A 22,014-nucleotide genomic window follows, 5' to 3' on the forward strand; every position below is an offset into this window, starting at 1 on the left:
TAGAAATAAGGTAAACCTTAAAATGAAATAAACTGTTTTATAACATAAAAAAAAGTGCCAAATTAACACCTTATGCTTTAAGAAGCAAAAATGAATAGAATAAGCAACTCATGATTTTTTAAAATAAAAATCAAATAAACACTCTGGTTTTATGAAACAAAATAAATTATATAAAACCCTATAAAAATGTGACTGAAGTTATTAATAAAATATCTAAAAAATTTTAAATTATTATTAATCAGTTATGTTACAAAAACAAAACAGCACAAGTAAATAATATGTGACCTTATTTGGAACAGGGCACCTTAAGTGGGAAAATTATTTTTGAGTTACAGCATGTTTTAGTCATATAATATCAGGTCTCTTTTCTGGTAGCTGTAGAACAATGTTGCCAGCTATTTATAGATTTTGTCTCTCAAATCTAGTCAAGGACTGGCCAAATAAAGTAGACCTGCAAATAGTTTACTTTATTTGTTAGTGCCATGGTTCTTATTATAAGGTAATTATAAATAATTTTAAAATGTAAAATAAGTAAAAAAAATTACTAATTATTAACTCAAAAAATATTCACAATGATCAGGTCAACATTTAGGGTTCAAACATTCAGCAATTGTGCTATTGAAAATCAAAGAAATGCAGTTTTCAGTTTAGATATAATAGTTATTATTATTTACAATGTTTTAGTTAAAACATTAAAATATAATAGTTAAGTTAAAAAAACAATAAAAAATATAATAGTTAAGGGTTTTAGTTAATTTTTTTAGGGAAAAAATTTTTTAACTTTTTTTCTCTTAAAAACGTTTCTTTTTAAGTTGTAGAGAATTTTGAGGTGTGTTTAAATATATAAATTTCAAATAATTTTTTTTTTAAGTTTTTTAAGAAACTTTATTTAATTGGTAAAAAAAAACTAATTCATTCTACCCTCATGTTTGGAGAAAATGAAATATGCAAGTTGATGAGTAATTAAGAGAATACTCTATTTAAAATGCAACAATTAAAATAACAACTAATAATAACAATTAAAAAAACAACAAATAAATAAATATAATATTTTAGTAGTGATGTTGAGTCTTTAAGATGTTCGACTAGTGACTAGACTCTATAAAAGTGAGCTTAATCTGACTTGTCCCTATTTTACTAATGGGAATAAACATGTATATATAATCAATTAGTGAAGTTTTTTCAACTTATATATTTGCTTTTACATTGGGCACCTGTCCATTTGTTCTGATAATTGCTCAACTAACACTCTAATATAATTTTGTCTTCTGCTTCTCTGAGGCCTTTATGACTGTATGTTTTCCATAAAGTAACTGGACTTTTGGGTCCAGTTGCGAAGGTATACTAGAATAGATTTGATAATAATTAATTTAAAAGTTCAACAAATAATTTATAAAGCTTCATTGGTCAGTTTAGACTTAATTAATTAATAAAAGCCTAAAGTGAATAGTTGGCGTATTTCATTCAACCCTATAGTTTACTGTTTTCATTTTTAACTCATAACTTTTTACCGCAAATAGCAAATTTAATTTTGAAAAAAGATTCTTGACTGACAAAAAAGTTATGCAAGGATGATATAGTGAAAGATATAGTGTGGCCGTATGTGTCTTCTGAAAAGGCTTGAAATATTAGAATTGGAGCAGTAACTTAAAATTAAGTGCAGATTTAGAAATAGAAATAAGAAAGAAAAGAAAGCTAGAATTTCAATAATAAAAGAATGTTTAGAATTTAAAAACAGTTAATCTTAATACATTTATGTTTTATATTTAATTTCTTTTTTGTTTACATAAATTTTATACTATCAGTCATAAACAAATTATCATATTTGTTTTTTTTGTTTTGGGAATTTATACTATTTTTAGTAGTTTTTTTAGAAGCGTTTTTTTGATATTTATAGTATTATATATACTATATATATCAAATGTATACAATATTATATATATATATATATATTATTATATATACTATATATATCAAATATATACGTGTATACATTATATACATTACTTATTGTTTATAAAATTTATATTACATTACTTATTGTTTATAAAATCTTTTTGCGTTAATTTGTGATTTTTAGAAAAAATAGTTTTTAAATGTTGTCATAAAATAGCCTGTTTCTTGAAGATAAATCCTGTTTTTTAGGCTTCCTAAAGGCCTTCCTTTCCTGTTTTTTAGGCCTGCTAAATTATTTTTTTTCAAGATAAATATCACTCCACGAAAAAGAGAAATGATAATCACCTAAAGTGAACATACTTTATTGAGTCAAAGGAAGATTGAGATTGATTGATATTTCTTTACAGCCCAAAGAGTGTTTGGGGGCTGTAAAGAAAATTATTAATCAGAAACTGGATCTGTTGCTATGCAAGAAAGTGGCAGAAAAAGAAAAATATTAACAAGAGAAAAAGTATATTTGATTTGAATGACTAAAATAAATCCAAGAATGACAAGTTTTGACTTCATTCAAGTCATGACTGTACAGTGAGAAAAAAATTTATTGAATGTGTAAAAAAAAAGTTAGACTACAAAAGAAACAGTTATTGGCAGAAAATATAAAAAAGAAGATATAAAAAATATGTTAATTGGAAAGTAGATAAATTAAAAAAAGTTTTTTTTTTTTGAGCGGTGAAAAATTAAGAATTCCTCACATTAAACAAATTGTAAAACAACCTCCAAAAGTAATGTTTTTGAGCTGTTTTTTGCATTATTGCATGAGATCACTGATTTGACTCTTGCCGTAGGTCTAAGAAAATGATAAAGTACTTCCAAATAACAGAAGACTATTGGAATGGCCAGGAAATTCACTTGACCTTAATCCAAATAAAAAGTTTGTGGTATATAACTTCGGATAAGAACAATGGACCATGCAAACAAAAGAAGTATGATAGAAGCAGTGATTTAGGTTTGTTTCAAGATGACAAAATCAAAGATAAAAACTTAAAAACATTATAGAATATAGGCTGAGAAGTATATCCTTAGTAATAAAAATAAGGGTGGACACATAGATTATAAATTATTATATTAATGTTTTTTTTTATAATAAAATGTGCTAATTTGTTTAAAACGTATTTTTCGCAAGTGGATATTCACATTAATTTGCACACTACTGTATTTTGCAGCTTAAGTATTGCAGAAATAATACATACAGGAAAAAAAACTTAATTTTTATGTTAGTTTGATGATTTGCTTGATAATTAATATAATTTTACTTTATGTGTAATTTTTCTCAATGATCTGACAATTTTAATGAAATTTGTTTTGTTTTTCTCTTTCAAATCTGTTCAATGTTTATTGTAAAATCATGTTTTTGTAGTTATTAACTACAAAAACATGATTTTGATTTTAGAAAGGGTCACCATGAGACACTTTTAGCTAATAATTTTTTACTTTATACTTGTTTAAAATGTTAATTTTAATTTTTATTTATCTGATGATTTTTTTTATTTACATGATGGAATATTGCATTTTTTAAACTTCAAATTTGAAAAGTTTATTTTAATTTTTCAAATAAAAAATTACAAGATCATGTTATTTATTATTGAAAAGAGAAAAATTTAGAATAAAACTTTATTAAGAACCTTTTTAATAATGCAGAGCCCCAACTGCTATTATCTTATTCTGAGCATCTCTGAAGATTTTTCAATTCTAATCATTAACAAGCAGATATTAATGCCAGAATTAAGATATTTAAAATTTATAGTAATTATTAGCAGTTTTTTATTGTCATTGTATTGGTGACCAAAAGTTAAATGTTTGTTGGGTAAGATATTTTTAAGAGATAAAAGTTAGTACAGGTTAAAAAGCAATTTATCTGAAAATATCTGTCTTTGCAAAAAATATAATTTTTTTAATGTCAAGCCTAAATTTTTATAAATATCTATCTTTTAATAGGTTGACACCTTCATACATTTATGCAACATTCTTTTATGCTTATTTGTTTCCATTGCTGAGCGATGGGCCTCTTTGGTACACTCAAAATGAAGACAGTATACCAATTAAATCTTGTGTCAAGTATTGGTGGACTAATTTATTGTACATTAATAATTTTTATCCAGAACTTGCAAATATGGTATGTTTAATTTTTATTTTGTTATTAGAGTTAAGATTTAAATGTTACAAATATATTGTTTTTAATCATTTTTTAACATTACCTCTCACTCAATGATTTTTGATTGTATTTAAAAATGGAGGAAATAAGCCATTTTAAAATAGATCTGATATTGTACTAAATTGTGCTGATTAAATTTATTTACAAATATTGTATCACTTAACAAACTAAATATCGCTTCAATAAATACACTATTGTGTTTATTTTCAAGTATTTTTTCCTTTCAGCTATTTGAAGCATTTTATTTAGTTTATTTTTTTGATTTTATGCATTTTGTTTTTCTTGGTGATGTGACTACGCATCACTCACTCATTATGTTTATATTCTTTAGTAGTAAGCTTTATTAGTGCTTTTCCATCACATTGATGCCCTCTTAAAACAATTCCCTCTTTTCTTCACATTGTCAGAAAAAAATGTTTAGATGTTTGAATTAAAAGTAGATTTCAAAACTTGAAGAATTTAATATGAATATTTTTATTATAGTAGCTGCAATAAACATATTGGTTTTTTTATTATTATTATTATTATTCACCTCCCCAAGGCTGAGAGGGCCACTACAGTCGAGGAGGCTACTTTTGTTTGTTTATGCGACACAATGGTCGCAAAAAGTGACCAACGGAGCCGTCCAGTCACGTAGATCTGGGAGATGTGAAAATAGAAGTAGATTGTAGATGATGTCATTGGGTGAGAATCATAAATGAATGTAAAGACTATTTTGTAGGAGGAAGAAAATTTTTGGACTCAGGGATTAGGTGAACAATAACTCACGCTCTAGTCATACTAAACAAATGATAAAACAATGGTCTATGAGTAAACAAGTCAATATCGATCCGCTGGTTCATTAAAGGCAACCATGGCTAAAATTATCGCACCATACAAAAACAATAAAATAAGTAGATAACAAAATATAAAGTAACATGATACAAAATATAAGTACAAGCAATATAAAAAGAAAAAATAGGCTAGTAAATGTGCTACTATATATGGTCTAAACTCTAGATAACCAACTGAAAACTGATAATCACCTGTGTGAGATAAAAGTATATAAATGTCATTAATGTAACAAATTCATAATATAAAGCTCACAAAGCGCTATAATACGTGGGTGTAAGAGGTAAAAAAATGTTGGTGCCATGGTAACCAATCAGAATTAAGTAGTGCATAATGGTGATCCCCCTCCTCAGGAATGCACTGCGATCACCAATGACGTTTTGGAGAGCCCGAGACCTGCACTAACGCCACTCGTCAGGGGCGTGTCCTTGCAACAGATCTCACCGCCTGCACTCTACGTCATGCTAGTCAATATTGCAATATAACAGGACTACACTACAAAAACCAAAAATCCCAATCCCTATCCCAGTTTTAAATACAGCTCCAACATTCTTAGAGATCTCATGAGGGTGGTAAGGGATGCGCGTGGTGTAAATATAAGCAAATATGTTGATACATATAAATATCATGTACACTTACATTAGAAAAGACAAGCGTGTACACATGCATGTATGCGTATGTATAAAAATAAACAATTTAATGTATAGAAATAACACAAAGCAAATAGAAAATAGAAATTAATAATTATGAGTAACTTACCGTTTCTTTTATGGCTGAAATGTGTCTTATAAATATAATACGTAAATATCACTTCATAATCATCGAAACTCAGAATGTTTGTCGTTAGTATAAAAGTAGTTAGTTGAAAATATGGTAGAAAATCTAGTGACTCCAATAGTATGAGAAATATAAATCTTGCCTGATAAGTAGAGACAAAAGCTATCACACAAAACAGACTCAGATAAATTAAAAAATGATTGGCCAGAGATAAAAAAATACAGACATATAATCAGTAGGCAGAGAATAGTGAAAAAAATAAACAGATGAGACAATAAATGCGATTTTATACTAATAGCTTATAACCACTGAAAAACGTAACGTTTAAAAACAATATTGTTGACAAAACGACCTAACGAACGTTAGTGAACACTGTATAGTGCAAACCACAACAAACTAACTTAGCGACGTCAGATCAAGAAAACTAGATAGAAACAAAAAAGAAACAAAAAACCTTATGAGATTGTGATATGTCTAAACTTATCTAGTGGTACAGTTCAGTACATACAAACCAAGAATACATTTGTTTTAAAAATACGCTAATACGTAATTTTGTGAAAAATTTTTTCGCGCTCTTTTGCTTCTCACAAATATGCGGTCTCATTCACACGTAATAACACAAATCTGAATAAATTTACAAGGATAAGGTCAAAAAAAGATTACGAACAAAAGTATATAATAAAGAACAAATATTTGATAAACTGATTTTAGTGACTGTTGATGTCTACAGGTGTGATGGTGTAGTGCATTAGTATGTATCGTTTGGTCGTCTCGTCTGGTCTCGTTATGTTTTCGTTCACTTTCAAATCGGGTGAATAGAAAGCTAAACACACTCACTCCTTGCGCTTATGGGCTAGCACATCAGAGCCAGACGTAAGACCTACAGAATGGATTTCAATTGATCGAATGCACACATTAGTCACCGTAGGCCACAAGCCATCGCTCTTAGTCAAAAGAGCTACTGCCCCGTGCTGGTGTGGAATGATGTGCTATGGAGTGAGATTTTAGATCCGAGCACATAGTCAGCGAGCGCTGATCCGATGTGCATTGTGGAGCTTCCGAATGAACGTGTGCGTGAGTGTTAGCGTAGCCATTAGGTTATTGAGCGCCGTAACCACATCCAGCGGGATAGCCTAATGTCCGTTTTGTCGTTGTAGTGTACATTGGAAGAAGTCGGGGCTCACCAGCCACAAAGAATAAATTTGTTTGTTTATGCGACACAATGGTCGCAAAAAGTGACCAACGGAGCCGTCCAGTCACGTAGATCTGGGAGATGTGAAAATAGAAGTAGATTGTAGATGATGTCATTGGGTGAGAATCATAAATGAATGTAAAGACTATTTTGTAGGAGGAAGAAAATTTTTGGACTCAGGGATTAGGTAAACAATAACTCACGCTCTAGTCATACTAAACAAATGATAAAACAATGGTCTATGAGTAAACAAGTCAATATCGATCCGCTGGTTCATTAAAGGCAACCATGGCTAAAATTATCGCACCATACAAAAACAATAAAATAAGTAGATAACAAAATATAAAGTAACATGATACAAAATATAAGTACAAGCAATATAAAAAGAAAAAATAGGCTAGTAAATGTGCTACTATATATGGTCTAAACTCTAGATAACCAACTGAAAACTGATAATCACCTGTGTGAGATAAAAGTATATAAATGTCATTAATGTAACAAATTCATAATATAAAGCTCACAAAGCGCTATAATACGTGGGTGTAAGAGGTAAAAAAATGTTGGTGCCATGGTAACCAATCAGAATTAAGTAGTGCATAATGGTGATCCCCCTCCTCAGGAATGCACTGCGATCACCAATGACGTTTTGGAGAGCCCGAGACCTGCACTAACGCCACTCGTCAGGGGCGTGTCCTTGCAACAGATCTCACCGCCTGCACTCTATTATTATTTTTATTATTCACCTCCCCAAGGCTGAGAGGGCCACTACAGTCGAGGAGGCTACTTTTGTGGTTACAACTCTCTCTTAACTCTATAACTCCGAAACATGAACCTCAACAAACAAGGCCGCTGTGCGAAGAAACAAGTTGAGTGCGGTAATACCAGGGACGTGGAGTTTAGGTTATTATAAGTTAAAATCAATTTTTGTTTTACAAATGTTAGGTCCAATGAAAAACTCCTTTATTATTAAGACTTTTTAGAAAGAAAAAAGTTCATTTTAAGTTAGTGTCTAACTTCTTACAGATATTAATACCTCCCCTGGTTCTCTTTTGGTGGTTTTCAGAAATAAATACTTGTAAAGCACATAGCATTAATAAAAAAATAAGGAAAAAAAATTGGGTTTCACTTCAAATATTATGTATCAATATTTTATTCAAAGTTTATTATGTTTGATAGCTAAAGAATCGTCTTTTACTTGGTAATAGAGAATACATTAGTTATCAGACAGTAGTTACTATTCAAATAATTATTTTAATGTTACGATATAGTAACACAAACATGTAAAAACCGTATCATAAAAGTTAAATCCCACTAATCTAGAAAAAAATGTGATAATAAGTTGTTCTGGAATTAAAATGGATGAAATCGAAATGGCTTAAACCAAAAATATTTTAACTTGGAGCATTTCTCTAAACTTTGCATAGTTTGCTGTGACTTAATTCACACAATTTTATTGTAGTTATAGGGAGAAATTTTTTTAGTATTAATAATGCATTACAGTATTATAAATATTATTTTTTAACTTCAATATAAATAACCGAAATGGGGTAAAAGAGTTATAAAACCGAAATGGGGTAAAAGAATGGCGATATTAATTATTTTTATAACTTTTAAACTAAACAAATTTTTTTTAAAACCCTCGGACCATTCTTGAGACCTGCTAGAGGAGGGCAACCAGCCATTGTTGATTTTTTCATTAAAAATGAACAATAGTTAGTTGCCCCATAAATCAGATCTGAAAAACAGTCTGGGGGGCGGCAATGTCTGACCAATAAATTGAGCCCTGATACATATATATATATATTTTTGAAGGACTTATTGAAGAGATTTTTAGACAAAGCTTGGATAACAACGGTTATTTTGTAAGTTATCCTCATTTGACACTGGTATAAAGTATATTAAAAAATTGCTTCGTAACTTTTTCCAAAAATTAAAACAACAATATGAAAACAGATATGCAAAGCCAGATAAAATTGCCATTTATAGTTGACTGATTGAAATAAAAAATAATCAATTGAAATAATTTAATAAAAGAAAAATATAAATACAGTGGATCATATGCATTGTTATTTGGGATCATCCATAAAGGATGACTCTTTACTAAAGAAAGTGAGTGATGTAGCATTCATATGTAATCATTTTAAGTTTTGATATTCTCTTATTAAATGTCTCTGTGTGATGGTATCATCACATAGAGGTTTAGCATATCTGGTTCTGTTTTGGCAAACCTCCTTGCTCTACTGTTCCACTTACATACAAACATGGAATTTTAGAAAATCACTTTTGTTGGCTTAAAAATGTGCTATCAATTTTTATACATACATCTTTTGACCAATTGTGTCCTGCATTTTTACACAACAATACTTACTGACTACGAATGAGTTGTATTCAGTAAGTATTGTTGTGTAAAAAACCTTTAGCTTTTTATAAGTCTATAAAAATAAGTCCTTATAGAGTCTTTATTCAAAATTGTTGCGCTTCAAGTACACCTAACTCTCATCCTTAAAATAGTAAATTATTTAGCATAATCCCCTGATAACAACTAAGTTTTTATCTAGGTACCAGTCTATAGCTAATCGGTCAAATAAAGACCAGTTAGTCATTTTCTTCTCATTATTTTTGGAATTATATCTAGTAACAATGCTCTAAAATATATCTGAACAATTTTTTCAAAATTTCCATATACATTTTTTAAATAAACATCTTTTATCTTTTTATTTAAATAAACATCTTTTTTTTTAATTTTAAAATTTTTAAAGAAACATCATCATATTTTAGTCAATTAAAATGTATTAACTTTTTAAATCTTTTTTATTTTCTATTTAGTGTTTAAATTGGAGCTGGTATTTGTCAAATGACATGCAGTTCTATGTTGTCAGTCCCATAATCCTTTATGTTATGCATAGGTATAGTTAAGATTGGAATCTATTTATGTCTCTAAAAACATAAAACCAATCAAATTAGAGTAATAAACTTAATTTTTTTGTGCAGATTTCAACTACGTGGAACTCTTATTATCAATGGAATAATAATTATTCTTTGTATGATTGCGAATGGTTTGTTGATTGATCACTACGATGGAAATCCACTAATATCATCTCTTTTTACCAGTTTATCTAGTTCTAACTCAATGTAAGATTATATTCACTCTTCTATTACTGTGGCAGCAGGTAAAGAGGATATTTCGGTAGATCGCTATTTTTAAAATTGAATTATTACTTTTGTATTGAATAAAAAAAAAAATTTTGTAAGTTTTCTGTAAAAAGGTAGAGGATTTTCTTTATTTTTTTTTATTAAAATATTTTAGAACAGTTATTTTTTTTTATTTGAAAAAATGTAATTTTTCACTTTAAAACTCTTTAGTTAAAAAGTGAGCCATGATAATGTCATGATGATGTCATGATGATATCATGATGATGTCACGAGTAAGTCAATTCATGGCCATGATAAGTGAATTTTTTGATGAGTGAAACATTAAAATAATAGTGAATTGATAGTTAAAACATAATTATGATTAAATTTTTTTATTTTTTTTTTATTTTTTATATTATTGAATTTATAATTAAAAATAAATAACAGTTTCTCTTACTTTAAAAGAGAAACACAAAAAAATCAAAGTTAAAATTATGAAAAACTTGTAGCACCTGGGAGAGTCAGCTAAACACATCTAAGTTTTTGTATTGATAGTTTGAGTGAGTAATGAAAATCTTTTAGATTTATTTAAAGTTTTTATTCAAAAATGTTAGCCTTTAAATTTGGCAAAAAACTTAATTTTGCGACAATATTAAAAATTGCTGTTAAATTTAGTTCTGTAAAACATTCACTAAGCAATCAAACCAGAAGCATGACAAAATATTGTTTATCTGAATTGGTCTGAGATATGCATGGAGAAACTCTTGCAAAATATGGCTCTAAATATTTTTAACATGGCCGTGTTGATTGATCAAGCTGAGCTAAGAATGCATATCTTCCCAAAATTGTTGTTCAAACATATTTTTTATACTTCAATCTAGTATGTGTATACATAGTTTTTCAATTAAAAAACTTTACTTTGATTCGAAAACAATTAGCAGCTAATGTACTAGCAGCATTACTGCATTTGTCAACAATTTCTACTTTTCCAGTTTTACTTTCTATATATGATGTTTTTTGTTTTTTTTTCAGTATTTTTTTCCATATTTTTCTAATATAACATAGTTGGCAACAGCATCTGTGTTAAATTGTGACTGATTTTCTTGTTGTTGGTAACTAATTTTATTGGATGTTTAGAGATCAAATTCTAAAAGTCGCAAGCAGTATTTGCAACAACTATTTCGCTGTTGTAGTTTCTGTCAAGACCTTTAACTTGAATAGAAATTCAAAACATAATAAATAGCAAATTCTGTTGCAATGCTCAGTGATGTTGTTGTATCAGAATCATGCGAGCTTACTTTGAGTTTGATCATTTTGAAAGAGTATTTTGAAAAATTTGAATTTGAGTTGTAGCTTTAGAAATTCTGTTGCAATGCTCAGTGATATTGTTGTATCATGCGAGCTTACTTTGAGTTTGAGCCTTTTGAAAAATTGGAATGTGAATTTGTAGTTGTAGTTTTAGAATGCTTGACACAACCTTTGTTAGCCAATCATACTTTTTTGCTTGATCTTTCAGTTTTTTGTCGTTGTTGTTTTTTTGTTAAATATTTTCAAAAATTTAGAAGTACAAATTTGTCATGGTGAATAAAAAATTATTGAATTATGTGTTTTATTTTACCAACTAAAAATTGAACTGCAAATCAATATTTAGATAGGATTTATGATTAACATATGAGGTATTTTGCAGATCAACTCCATATCAAATAAACTTATAGATAAAACATACTATTGTTTGATATAAATGTAGCATACTGTTGCTCCTTTTCTTTAAATTTAGATCAGTAAATTATTGGTCTCTAAATTAATGTGTACACTGCGCAACATAATGATTAGACACCCTAAAAGTATTTATAAAAGTCCACTATACATTTATATTTAAAAACTAATTTTATAGTAAATGAGAGCAAAAAGGTTACAAGACTAAACAACATTTAAAAAAATTTATTTTAAACCCTACTCGCATTTTATTTTTAAAAAAAAATGTTTTTTTAGTGCGATAAAATTATAAGACACTTTTGGAAAAAATTTATATAAATTGTCATTTTATTATAAAACGTCTCAACTTTAAACAATCAATAGTGGGTACTTCTACCGTTTTTTTGAATCACTTCAATCATTCTAGAAGGTAAAGAATCATATAACTTTTTTATGTAGGAAATGTCAATTGCATCTCATGCAGATGCATTGGATGATTTCAAGTCAGCTAGTGAACTATATTGTTTACCACCTTCAAACACTATATGTGACAGTTGTGCCCAAGCATTCTCAATAATGTCCAGGTCTGGAGATCTAGCTGGTCACTTCAATGTTTCAATTTTACTGCTGTTGAAATATTCCTTTACTATCTTAGCTGTATGAACGCTAGCATTATCTTGCTGAAATACAAAATTTTCACCAATAATGAAAGTGGCTTTACTTTGTAAGAATTCTTAAACAATTAAAAGATTATCCTTAGCCTTCATTTTTCCGTCAATAAAATAAATTTTTGATTTACTATGATACCCAATCGCACACCAAATCATTACACCACCACCATCCACTTGATGTTGTTGCTGTGTTACTGGTTTTTTACGCAAATTGTGAAAATAATAACTCCATCTATCCAGCCCATCAAGACAAAATAGTTTTTTGTCAGAAAATACTACTTGTTACCACTCTTCTTTCCATGTTATGTGGTCCTCTGCAAAAGTTATTTGATTGTTTATGTGATTTGTTGTCAAAGGTGGTTTTTGCTGAAGTTTTTTTTTTTGCACAAAAGGTGAAAAGCATCTGCTTCTGCAGCAATTTAATGTGCAGTTAATAAAGAATTTGAAGCTTGTCTCAAGAACCTTCGCCTATCTTGATCACTTAATGTTGATGGACGTCTGGGACTTTTTTTTATTCCATACATATGAGGACTATTAACGTAGTTTTTAATCACAGTTCGGCTGCATTCAATAGCTCTAGCCATGTATCTAATGGAGTGACCCATTTTCTATAAGTTAGATAGCACTTTTTTCTCATCTGGACTCAACGGTGCAGCAAGGCCCGTTATTAATTAATTTGTTATTTTATACTTAATAATAAAAAACCTTAACTAAATTTTTGACAGTTCACAAAGGTTTACAGTTAAATAATAAGTCTGTGGTGTTTACATCAAATAAATATTCTCAATTGCCCACAACTGCGGTTTGCAAATAAAACGATTTTTTGTAAAATTGTCTTATAATAAACTGAAAAAACCTTTTTTTTTTATAAAACGCAAGTTAGGTTAAAAATAAATTTGTTAAAATGATGTTTAGTGTTTTTATTTATTTATATGTTTCCCTTTGCTTTTATTTAAAATTAAAGTTAGTTTTTAAATATAAATGTATAGTAGAGTTTTATAAATGCTTTTGGGGTGTCTTATCATTATGTCGTGCAGTGTATTAATTTATTCTGTTAAAAATTGTTAATTGCTGGAGCCATTTTTCAATCTGAGATGTTAAGCCATTGTACTGTAAAGAGAAACTAATTTTTTAGTTTTCAAAACTATAAAATTGTATGCACTATTAAGATAAATATTGTAAAAATAAGATTAGATCAACAATTAACATTAAAAAAATGACTATTTATGAATATATGGCTGTGGTATTCTCATGTCTAGACTAAAGTATAGTTAATAATTTTTAAATTATACCTGGTAGTACAGAGTAGACATTTCCCCAAATGTCACATTTGTTTGTAATTAAAAAGATAAGAAAGGTTAATATGAATAGAAGTTAAGTTTTTGTATTATATAGCTTATTTAGACAAAAATTGAAAATTTTTGTTATTACTAAAGTATTAAATAAGGAAGTTTTATAATAAGGAAGTTAATCGAAAATATTAAACTTCAAATTTTATATTTTTAAAATTCTTAATTTTTAAAGATTGATTAGCTGTTAAGTATATTTTTGAGTATATATTTATACATTACATTTTTATTGGTAACAATATAACAGTTGTGATTTTTCACAAATATTGTTCGTTGATTATTTGAAATTTACTTTATAATATTTAATACTCTTTTTTCAGGCCTGGCTATCTTTCCTATACACAGAATATTTATATGAAGCCGTATGCTCGCATTATTTCTTATGCTGTTGGATTGATTCTTGGTTTTCTACTCTTCAAAGAATATAAATTTTTTACTAAAAAAAAATATGTATGTGCTTTTTTTTTTAATTATCTTTTTTTTTTACATTAATCTTTTTCATTTAATCCTGTCACTAATTTGCTTAAAATTGATATGAAAATTTCAATTTTTTTTATTTTTTGTTGCATTTAATTTTTTGTTTAGCTTTTCTTTTTCTTTTGTATAATCGTTATATTTTTTATTAAGTCTTTTGTCACTTTTATTGTTTATATATACTGTTGAAAACACTATAAACAGTGTCTATTAATACAATGCTGTTCTAAGGTTTCCTTGAAGCATGCAACTCTAATACACTCTTGATCTCTTTGTAAACAGTGTCTATAAATACAATGCTATGCTATGTTTTCCTTGAAACAGGCAATTCTAATACACTCTTGACCTCTTTGTAAACAGTGTCTTTAAATAAATTGGTTTGTTTATGCATTGACTCTTCTAAAACACCAGAAATATAATTTCTTCAGTTTCTCTGGCCCATGCTGCTAATATGAAACAACTTAAAGCATGTGATTAAGAAAATGAGAAACAGAAACCACTTTCAAAGTAATTTACTAACACAATAAAAAAATAAAAAAATAATAATTTAATCAAGTAATGATAGTAGTTGTTAATAAAGATAAAAAAGAAGAAATTCAAATTATAATTTATTAAAATGTCATAGAAGCAAGTTGAAAATCTAAAAACAATCATGGTGCAGCAATTTCTTTATCTATTTTTGAAGGATTATAAAAAGATATAAGAAAATTTTATCCATCTAACAAAGGACAGAGAAGAAGAAAAAAATTACAATAAATCAGTGGTAAATAAGATTAATTGTTCTCTTGAAAGAGAGCCAGGCTTTTGTAATAGAAAAAGGGCTAAAAAGTAAAAAGCTTATTGCGTAAAACAGATGACTATTAATTCAGTACAAGAAATTCAACCATAAACAAGAAAATAACAGTTGTGCAGAAGAATGAGCACCATAACTAGTAATGTACAATTATTATTTAGAAATAAATAAAAAAAATTTTGAAACTAAAAGTATTTTTATATCCTTTGTATTCTTAACTTTAAGTAAAAATTGAGAAAAAATTTAAAAAGCAGTTATTTTAAATATTTTTGAAAAGATTTCCTTTTCTTATTTTATTCAATGTCATGTTTTATAAATAATTAAAATTGTAATGAAAAATTAAATACAGTACATATTTGTTTTAAAGTTTGTGGCAATTTAAAAGCAGTTGCTCAAATACTTGGTTGTACTGAATTTTATGTGAATGCTGCTTTTTATGTGAATAGAAAAGAGACAACAAAACACTAAAATATCCTTATTAAAAAGTATGGTCTATGTTTGCGTCCTTACTTTCTGGACAATAAACATTAAGTGATTACCTCTTGTAGAGACATCCAAAGAACTTTTAAAGTTCAATCACCTGAAATCTGATGATATGACTTGGTCAGAATAAAATACATAGAATCTAATTGGTTGGCGTAGATGTAAACATGTGAATATTAACAGTGTCTTGTTGTTACAACTTGAGGTTGAACCTGTTGGTTCTATAGCCTAAAATATTTTTTATTGTTCTCAATCTCTTACTTTGTTAACTTTGCGAATCATTTTCTTATCAGCCTTAATCCCTTAACTCCACTCCTTGTTTTGTGTTGTACTTTGTGAGGGCTCTTTGTTGCCTATATAAACTGACTTACACTCTTGTGTAAGTCAGTTTAGATCATCAACAAATAGCCCTTGTAAAAGTTTTTGTAAGAGTTTTTCTTGACAATAAAAGTCAAATACAATGATGTTTTTATTTAGTTATTCTGTAAAATCTGCTAAAATTTACATCAAATGCAGTAGTTTTAATATAAATAGACTTCAAGCTTAAAACAAGAGTTGTTAACTAGGCCAAAAGTAGCAAGGCCAAGGCCACACGTTACAAGGTCAAGGCCAAAAGTTACAAAGCCAAGGCCAAGACTTTTAAGGTAAAGGCCAAGATTAAGAGTTTCAAGACCAAGGCCAATGCAGACATTTTCAAGACCAAAGACTTCAATTTTTGCTTTATATTAAGGTCAATTATTAACAAAACTGTAAGTAGCAAGTGCTGTGACAATAAAATCACATTTTGTAAAAATAGAGCAAGGTTATACGCAGAATTCAACAAAATCAATAAAAAAATATGTATTTTTTAAGGTTTCAAGGCCAAGATCAAAGCCAAGGCCTCAATTTTTAGCCTTAAGGCAAGGCCAAGGCCAAGGCCAAGGACTAACAAGTCTGCTTAAAACCAACATTTGTATAGAATGAAATAAAAATTGCTTTATATTTTTCACATTGAACTAATAAATTATCTTATAATAAATATTGCACATATTTATTATAATATAATTAATTAGTTCTATATATTTTTAAATAAATGCTAAAAAATAGAATTAACCTCAAATGATTATGATGTAAATAATAGAAATAGAAATCAAACAATTTTTCAACCTGCAAAGGTTCGTTTTTATTTTTCCTTTTTACTAACTTTAAAATCAAAATAAGTTCCTCAGACATGACAACCAATACTATAAGTAAATGATTAAAAGCAAACAAAATATTTGACAAATAATTTCAAAACAAATAAAAAGTTTTTAAAAAAGTTTAATTATTTTTCTAAAATTTAATTCAATTAAGGTTTCTGCGTACATTTTTTTTTACTGTTTCATTTATTAGATCTTTTTTTCCTCAATTATTTACATTATTTACATGGTATTTACATCTACTCTTTACATCCATTCTCCTCAATTATTTACATGGTATTTACATCAACTCTACTCATTTACCATTTATTTATTTGTTTATTATTTGTCTTTGTAATCATACATTGAAATATTTTAGGTTAAAAATATAGCTGGGTGGGCAATTTCAATTGCAGTTGCTCTTGCTGTTGTGTATGGGCCTTATTCTACAACAAAACACACCTGGAGTAAAGCTGAAATCATAACTTATGGTGTTTCATTTCGTTTTGTGTGGTGTTTAGCTGTTGGCTGGGTTATATATGCATGCCACAATGGATATGGAGGTGATTTTTTATTTTAACTACAATTTTTTTTTACTGATGTATAAACAATAAAAGAAAGTAAAAATTTTAAGGTTATGTGAATAGCATTTTGAGTTGGAAAACCTTCATCCCCCTTAGTCGTTTATCCTACTCAACATACTTAGTTCATCCATTTGTAATTTATTTATTTTTCGCTTCTTCCCAAGTGGCAGTACACATGACGCTTTTGACTTATGTAAGTTGTTGTTATTTTTTTAATTTACTTAAAGTTGTGTTAATTCATTTGTTGATTAGAATAAATTAATAATTTTTTGGCTGTCAACCAGTTATGCAAAAAAGTTGTAGGTTTATGGCCACTTATAATAAAAAATTTTAGCTTTATCATCTTTAGTAAAACAGTTGCTGCAGTATCTGGTCATTTTAAATATTAGGCAAATGCTTTTTTTGCACATCAACAGTTTTAAGTATCTGCAGCCCCTACATCAGACTAAAATAAAGAATGGAAACAAATGTACATTTGCTGATGAGAGTGCTAAATGAAATTATACAAAAATCGTTTTTCATATTACTTTTTTTTAAATACATCTACACATAGAGCAGTTATTTTTAACCACAGTTTTAGTTGATGGAATTAGAAATGATACCTCCTTTGAGCAGCAACCATGATAGTATTTGTAGAAAAGAGAAAGAGGTGCAACTTTACAACGATAGGAGAGAGGCTCAAACTTGGCAGATAGAGCAGGTCCAACAACATTAACAATACCTTTTTGGACCTTGTCTAGAAGAAAAAGAGAATCATTAAAAAAGCCAGCCCAAATATTGTATATATGGTTTACATGTGAGTTCAATAGTAAATGATAGTCCAAGAAGACATATAGAAGAGGACTCAGTGAGAGGATTGGCATTCATTAATACAGAAATGTTGAAAGTATTGCGGAAGTTGTTTGGAGTAAATAACTGAGTTTGAGACTTGCTTTGTAAATAACATTATTTAGGACTTTTTGAGAAGAGAAGTCTTTTTCTATTTTCTAAGAATGAGAGATTTAATTATCTTAGTATAACAACATTAGACAATACTTTTTTGCATCAATTTCTTGCACTAATAAATAAATCCTTGATCTCACGAGGTTTATTCAAGCGTAAATGATATAAGAAATGATAACAAGTTGCAGCTGTACAAGAAACAGAACATCATGGGTTTGAGTGAGGCTTAACTTTAATCCAACAGACCATGAAGAGCAAATTCGTTTGTAACCATTTACATAAAATATAGTTTTCTGTGTTTTGAAAGGTGTGCTTGGGCTTTCAGAACCTACGTAAAAAAGAAAATTTCAAGCATATATGCAATCATTGCATTTTTCTGGGTGTTGTTGAAAACATACATTGTCACTTTCATTGGGTTGGCTTTTGTGAAACTTTATTACAGTGATGCATATCACACAGTAATATTATGTAACTTCACATCTACACTTGTTATATAGCAAAGAATTTGATTTTTTATATATTTAGTAAAGTTTATGTAGTTTCTCGTTTTAGAATAAAAAAATTCTGAAAAATTAAACATTGTTTTTTTGTTTTTTTTGCTTATCTTTAATATTTTTTTTTTGAAAAAAAAAAAAAGATTTCTTTTCTTTTTTTCTTTATTTGGCTTTCTGTAGAGCAGCAGTTTTTAAAAAACTTTTAAAAATAAAGTTTTTTTTTTTTGGATTTTTCACTTGTTGCAACCAGTTTATGAGATTTAATCAAAAGTTTTTGTCATAGTTGGATTTCCTATTTTGAGCGCTTTGAAAAAGTCATAAAATCATTTTGTGAATCATTTTTTCCAGGATGAAAGAACAATCTAGGCAATATATATAGCAATTTATTTCAGTATCACTCTTCCTTTCGATCTGTTTTTAAAAGAACAATTACCCGCCTCATCAAAAGGTTGCATGTGATTAGTGCAGCGCGTGAAGAAAATATGAAGTACAGTTCCATTTCTATATAAAAATTTCTTTTTCTATGGTAATTTCCGCACACGATTTGTTGCTGCCTTACTTTTTTCCTTATAGTGCAATAAGTTTGGTTTCTAGTATTATTATATTAGTTTCATCAAAGATTCTATCAGGTAAACTTATGTTTTTGAGATCTTTTTATATTTACCAAAATTTTTAGTTGCATTAAACTATTGTTCAATGCAGCTAAATTAAACAAGAGTCAGTAAAAAGTTACAACTTTTTCAAACTACTTTCAACTTTATTTCAAAATAAAGTTGTAACTTTTGCTATTTCTTTGCATAAACTAAATAAATTTTTGACTTTCCTCAGTTTTAAAGGAAATGTGAATGTGTATTTGCTTTACAACTTTAGTTGTAAAGAGAGAGTGAGAGTTGGCATTAAAGTAGGAAAGTTTAAATACATTATTTAAATATGTTGATAGTATATTTATGTTTAAGTATGTTAGTTTAAGTAGGTAAAATTAAGTGTACAAATAATGATAATTTATAGAGCTAATTTACACAACACACATGTGCACACACACACATGATATGAACTGGCAGTTTAAAAAAAGAGATATATCCACCCAATGTGGAGTTGTAATAAATGAAAAGCACTGTGTGATAAAATTTGAAGTGTGAAATAAAAATATATTTCATCAAACATCAGAAAAATATAAAATTTATTTATAGTGTTTTTTTTTTTTTTTACCAAATCACTTTGATGGATTTATTCCACATTCACTTTGATGGATTTATGTATGTATGTATGTATATATATATATATATATATATATATATATATATATATATATATATATATATATATATATATATATATATATATATATATATATATATATATATATATATATTTATATATTTATATATATATATATATATATTTATATATATATATATATATATATATTTATATATATATATATATATATATATATATATATATATATATATATATATATATATATATATATATATATATATATATATATATACAGTATTGGACAAAACATTTGCAACCAACATCGAACAATGCTAAAAAGTGTTCCTAATTTTACATGTCTTAAAAACGAAACGAACTATACTACCACAGCAAGTAGTTCAGGAGTCATAGCATGCCATGACATGAGCAATCAGCTGACAGGTGACAGCACACAGGCAGAATTTCTTTAACAAGTGCCATTTTGAAGCGGACAAAACAAGTGCAACTTTTTTGGTTTGTTTCATTTTCTTAAGTCTGGTTCGTGTCAACGTCACGGAAGTTTTTTAATAATTAAAGGAAGCATGCAGAAGTTTCCAGAAGAAGCATCTGGAAGCATCCAGAAACATTCAGAAGCATCCAGACGCATCCAGAAACGTCCAGAAGCATCGAAAAGAAGCATCTAGACGACGTGCTGTTAAACCCGGATTGTTTTCTCGACGCCCTGCAAAGAAACCGCTGATTTCACTAAAAAACCAGAAGAAAAGACTCCTGTTTACTACATCTCATATTGACTGGAATGTGCAGAAATTGCGAACTGTCCTGTTCAGTGATGAATCGAAGTTCAACATCATTGGAAGCGATGGCATTTGCCGTGTACGTCGACCGGCCGGAAAACGCCTCGATTTACGTTACTGCCATAAGACCGTGAAGCATGGTGGAGGCAATGTAATGGTCTGGGGGTGTTTTTCTGCTAACGGTCTAGGTTCAATACATTGAAACGATGGAACCCTATCGAAAACCTGTGGGAGATCGTCAACCGCAGAAATAATCGTGAAGGTGTTCGTAATAAGGATCAACTGTTTGAACAAATCCTAAAGGCCTGGGCAGCGATTCCACAAAGTTTCACTGATCATCAGATGGAATCTATGCCTCGAAGATGCAAGGCTGTGATCGACGACAAAGGATTCGCCACGAAATATTGATAGCGAAATACAGCTTGATCAACATTTTGTCGAGTTGCACTTGTTTTGTCCAGAAGGAAATCAACTTTTTTTAATACTTTTGATTAATTTATTAATTTTCGTGTACAAATAATGAACTTTGTGATGAATAAAACTTGAAGAACTTTGTCTCTTTACAGTTACATAGTTATTTCTCTAAATTGAAAAAATGCAGCACTTTTATATAAAGAAACTAAATTAGCATTATTTGGTTGCACTCGTTTTGTCCGATACTGTATATATATATATATATATATATATATATATATATATATATATATATATATATATATATATATATATATATATATATATATATATATATATATATATATATATATATATATACACGTATAACGCTTATGTGCATTTTAGGCATACCATTTTGCTGCAACTGTTGTTTTATCCTTCTCGATTGCCGTAATTTTGGTATTAGTCGTCGAATATCCCGTGTTTAACCTCGAAAAACTTGTCTTGAAAGTATGAATATCAGTGTTTACATTTTATTTTTATTGTATGTGTACTGTGTTGATAGTGTACTGTTAGTCTCAGTTTTTTTTATTAATATTAGTTTTTTGTTTTTTTTTGTAAACTTTGAAGTTTTAATCATTATAACGATAAAAAAGCTTTTTTAATGACAAAGTAATTTATGTGCGGTATATGTAAAGGTGGTATTCCTAGCCATGTAGTTCACATAATCCCATTTGATATAATTCCAGATAACCTGTTTATACTAACGCCTGGCTAATAAATTTTATAGTTTTATATATTTATATTTTATTGTTTTATATTTTTATAGTTTATCGTTTATAAATTTTATAGTTTTAGGGCATAGTGTTGCCTTTAGAGTAGTCTAACTTTATATCTATTTATATTTCTTATATCCTCATA

General features: G+C 28.2%; 1 protein-coding gene across 2 annotated transcripts in view; it reads left to right on the forward strand.

Moving 5' to 3' along the window:
* The window catches only part of LOC100197759 (nose resistant to fluoxetine protein 6), a 45,053-nt gene that overhangs the window by 22,576 nt on the left and 463 nt on the right, over nt 1-22,014 (forward strand). For both annotated transcript variants that reach the window (XM_065820016.1, XM_065820017.1), the window contains 7 exons: nt 3,892-4,069; nt 9,735-9,814; nt 9,900-10,040; nt 14,076-14,205; nt 17,042-17,225; nt 17,297-17,439; nt 21,499-21,603. In XM_065820016.1, the coding sequence (XP_065676088.1) occupies nt 3,892-4,069; nt 9,735-9,814; nt 9,900-10,040; nt 14,076-14,205; nt 17,042-17,225; nt 17,297-17,439; nt 21,499-21,603 (961 nt within the window). The remainder of the gene's footprint in view (nt 1-3,891; nt 4,070-9,734; nt 9,815-9,899; nt 10,041-14,075; nt 14,206-17,041; nt 17,226-17,296; nt 17,440-21,498; nt 21,604-22,014) is intronic.

The sequence above is a fragment of the Hydra vulgaris genome, chromosome 15 (assembly GCF_038396675.1).
Source record: "Hydra vulgaris chromosome 15, alternate assembly HydraT2T_AEP".
NCBI classification, from domain to species: Eukaryota; Metazoa; Cnidaria; class Hydrozoa; order Anthoathecata; family Hydridae; genus Hydra; species Hydra vulgaris.